Here is a 3,837-nt window from a genome sequence, read left to right on the forward strand (position 1 = left end):
CGGGCTCAGGCAGCCCACTCACCTCAGCCTCCCAAAAGCGCGGGATGACAGGCTGAGCCACTCTTTTTCTTTCGAAATCCCCTCAGGCCTAATCCTTCCCAGCATGAGGGGCTCTCAGCCTGTTCTTACAGTGAGGGAATATGAGGGAGAAGGCCTTGTCGGCTTAAAACCATTTATTCTGGGATCCTCACATTAGATTCACCTGGAGAACTTTTACACCCTCCGAGGCTGGAGCTTTGCCCCAGTATTATTTTAACGTTTCACTTCAGAAATTTTCAATCCTCCACTTAGCTATAAAGAATCATGATGCCTGGGCCCACGGCTTCATGACCCACCTGGGCAACTTGGCGAGACCTCATCTCTACAATAAATCAAAAAATGAGCCGGGCGTGGTAGCGCTCACCTGTAGTTCCAGCTCCCTGGAAGGCTGAGGTGGAAGGATCGCCGGAGCCCAGCAGGTTGGGGCTGCGGTGGCCGGGAGCAGCCACTGCCCTGCATCCTGGGTGACGAAGTGAGACTCCGCCTCAAAAAAAAAAAAAAGAATCATGATGGGTTCCCAAGCACCACACACCAGCGCGTTTCAACCTTGGGTTACAACCACAATCCCGGGGGTGTTTAAAGAGATTGTGATGACCAGATTCTAATTATATTAGAACCTCGGAGGCATGCAGCCCCAGGAGTCATGAAACTTCCCCAGGTGCTTCCAGAGCTTTATGCCAGCCTCGACAATACCAACGTGCTATGTTTGTTTTTTTTTACATTTATTCCCTCAGCACGTACTTTGCCCCCCAAATTATTTAATAACAGATCTCAGAAATTCTCTCCTTTCATGTGTAAATATCTTGGACTGTAGATTTGCTTTTAGCATCATCATCGAGTCATTTTCACACCTAGCAGGATTCCGAATAGATCCCCCAGGTTCTCGAATGCCCAGTCCATTGCTGACACCTTGATACAGTGGCTGGGTTGATTTGGGGTCCAGACGAGACCCACTCACCACGTTTGGGGGCTGGGTCTCTGCCACTGCTTTTGTTCTATGCTGAAATGGTCTGCGATGGTCCCCCGTCCCTCTTCTCAAGTGAAGCCAAGGTTGGTTGGCTCGGCCTCATCGAGAGGTGAGGAAGGCTGAGGCCCGGGGAGGAAAGCCCCCTGCTCAGGTCGCACCGTGTGGCCGACCCGCACCCAGCGCAGCGCAGGCTCTGTCTCCTACGCGCCGAGCCCCGCGAAAGAACTTACAGCCATGTGGGAGAGACTGGCAGCTTTCAGGTTCATGTACAACTTCGTGGACGGTGTGCATGGATTTCAAGGAATCTGCACCCCCCGGAAGGTGAAGGGAAGGTAAAGGGAAGGGGCGTTGTCTGGGATCCGGGAGCTGCTGGCCGGCTGACAGGCTGTTGTAGGTTTCGGCACCGCCGCCACTGAAGGCCGCTGGCTTGCTGCAGGAGGTGAAGAGGCTTCCAGAAAACCCTTGTCCGCCACCAGGCGGAGCAGCCCTGCTTGGGCTCCACAAAAGCCTTTGTCGGGGGAACTCTTAAACCTGTGGAAGGAACTGTCTCTACAAGGAAGCCTTTCTCCTGTCTCTCCCACCAGGGGTGTTCCAGGCTCTCAGTACCAAGAACAAGGAGTTCATTCATCTCAACATAAACGAGGTATGGCCGAGCCGGGCCCGGCAGCGTTCGCGCTCACAAACGCTGGCCGAATGCCTGAGTTCACACGAGGGCTGGCATTTCGCTGTGGGGTGACTCCAGGAATGCACGGCTCATATTCTTGAGCTGCCATTCAGGAAGTCATCAGTTAAGTCAGTACAGGAATCCTGGGAGCTAAGTCCCAAGAGTAGCCAGGACTTAGCAGAGAGTTCATGCTCACAGATGCCGTTTTGCAGAGGTGGAGAATGAAGCATAGAGGCACGAATCGCCCTGAATGGAAGGAAGGCGCAAACTCCATCTTTGTGTCCTTCTCTCCCTTGTGTCCTTGTACCTTCTTCCACCTCTGAGGTTTCTCCTCTCTACCCGCTCCTGCGTTCACATTGTACACACCAGCCCATTTCCAGTTCAGTCATGACTTTGGGCTGGATGACATTGCATTCGCCTTTCCAAATAAGAGGCTGATGACAGCAAAGTATTGGCCAGGGAAATGGAGCCTCCGCCCTTCCCTCTCGTGCTCTGACTTTGATCGATCAAAGTGCTCTGTGCCTCCGTGTTACCATTTCCAGAAACAGATCTAGTTCTCACTCTTACACCAAAAGCGTAGTTTCTAATACTGTCATAACTTAGCAATTCATTATTGACTCACTCTCACGTGTGCTTCTCAGATCCCTGGACACATTGTAATTTCACTGAGAACAGAAACTGGGCGTTTTACTTCTCTTTCACCTTCAGCGTGTAGGACGCATTCAATCAATAAAACTCCTTTGATCGATAGCTGTGTGAAACACTCCAGGATTCCAAAGAAAGATGTACATACTCAAACTATTCTATTATGCAAACAAGAGGGACTCCTCGGTCCGCCATTATTTCTTATTTCCTTGAAGGTCTTGCCACTAGCATGCAGGAGGAAGGTGTGCCAGGTTCCCCTGGTCCATGGTAGAGGGGGTGAATGGGCAGGTTTGTCACACGGCAGCCTCTTGGCCAGCCAGAGGCTGTGGGTACAGCAGGATGGTGGCAGTATACATTGCTCTGTGTTCGAAGTGTCATTGCTTCCCACCCCAGTGTCCACAGGTGTGGGGGGGGGGCTCTTGCCTGCCCTAATCTGCAGGACAATAGGAAAATCTTTGAATTCTCCTCCTTGAAGCCCACCACCCTTACACCTCGGGCTTCACACGAGAATCGCAGGAGGAGATTTTAAAATCCCCATGCCCCTGTAATTCCGGCTACTCGGAAGGCTGAGGCGGAAGGATCGCCGGAGCCCAGCAGGTCGAGGCTGCGGTGGCCGGGAGCGGCCGCTGCACTCCAGTCTGGGTGACAGAGTGAGACTCCAACTCAAAAAAAAAGAAAGAAATGGGGAGGACTCCCGCACTGCCCTGGTCTGTAGCCCCTCCGTGATGGAGGGCCGCCTCTCTCCCGAAGGTGAGGGACCCCTCACCAGAGAGCAAATGGCACTCCATACTGCCCTGTCCGCGTGCCCCCACGCGGCTGTCCTCTTGACACGAGCTCACTCAGAAAGGGCTCAGGACCGCTGGAAAACTTACAGTGCTGAGCATTCATTTTTAAAAATGGCTTCCCATTGAGTCAGGAGTCCAGGTTTGCAGGCAACGTGATCACATGGCAGGGCCTGTGACATAAACAAACTGGGGTGAGTCCTGAGGCCAGTGGGCCTTGGAAGGACAACAGGCCTTCCTCTCTCTTTCTCTTCCTTCCCAGTTCATCAACCTGACAATGAACATCTGAGGCTTCCCTGGTGGGGCTGCAGCCTGTCCAACTGAACCCTGGCTTGTGGACCGCGACTTCCAAACCGCCCTTGCTGTGGAGCCATCAGGACTGGGGCTCTCTCCTCTCTCGCTGTCTTGCCCGTCCCCCTGCCCCCTCTCTTGCTCTGGGGCAATGAAATGAACTCAGCTACATCCTCTGATGTGATGCTACTTCTCTGTAAAACCTTCGCTGGAAGGTGGCTGCTGGTCCCCCCGGGGCCTTCCGTCCGGGTTCGGACCTGGCTAGCTTTTCCTCCCTCCACCTCCCCACTCCTCCCCTGGGCAGAGCTCCAGGGCACGTGATCCGGGTTTCAGTTCAGCTTTGGTTGATGTGCTCAAATGGCCTTTATAAAACAATGTTCTAGCCGGGCTCGGTGGCTCAGCCTGTAATCCCGCGCCTTTGGGAGGCTGAGGTGAGTGGATTGCCTGAG

The 3,837-nt window shown here is 53.5% G+C and overlaps 1 protein-coding gene across 3 annotated transcripts in view; it reads left to right on the forward strand.

The window, feature by feature from the left end:
• CAPN9 (calpain 9) overlaps positions 1 to 3,429 on the forward strand; it is a 62,187-nt gene extending 58,758 nt beyond the window's left edge. For 2 of the 3 annotated variants that reach the window (XM_008074357.1, XM_008074358.2), the window contains 2 exons: positions 1,591 to 1,649; positions 3,360 to 3,386. In XM_008074357.1, coding sequence (XP_008072548.1) covers positions 1,591 to 1,649; positions 3,360 to 3,386 — 86 coding nt within the window. Of the gene's footprint in view, positions 1 to 1,590; positions 1,650 to 3,359 lie in introns of all 3 variants that reach the window. The other variant, XM_008074359.2, reaches the window with a different exon arrangement.
• Positions 3,430 to 3,837: the final 408 nt, after the last annotated feature.

This window comes from Carlito syrichta, unplaced genomic scaffold (assembly GCF_000164805.1).
Source record: "Carlito syrichta isolate Samal-C Ts95f unplaced genomic scaffold, Tarsius_syrichta-2.0.1 Scaffold316408, whole genome shotgun sequence".
Classification (NCBI taxonomy): domain Eukaryota; kingdom Metazoa; phylum Chordata; class Mammalia; order Primates; family Tarsiidae; genus Carlito; species Carlito syrichta.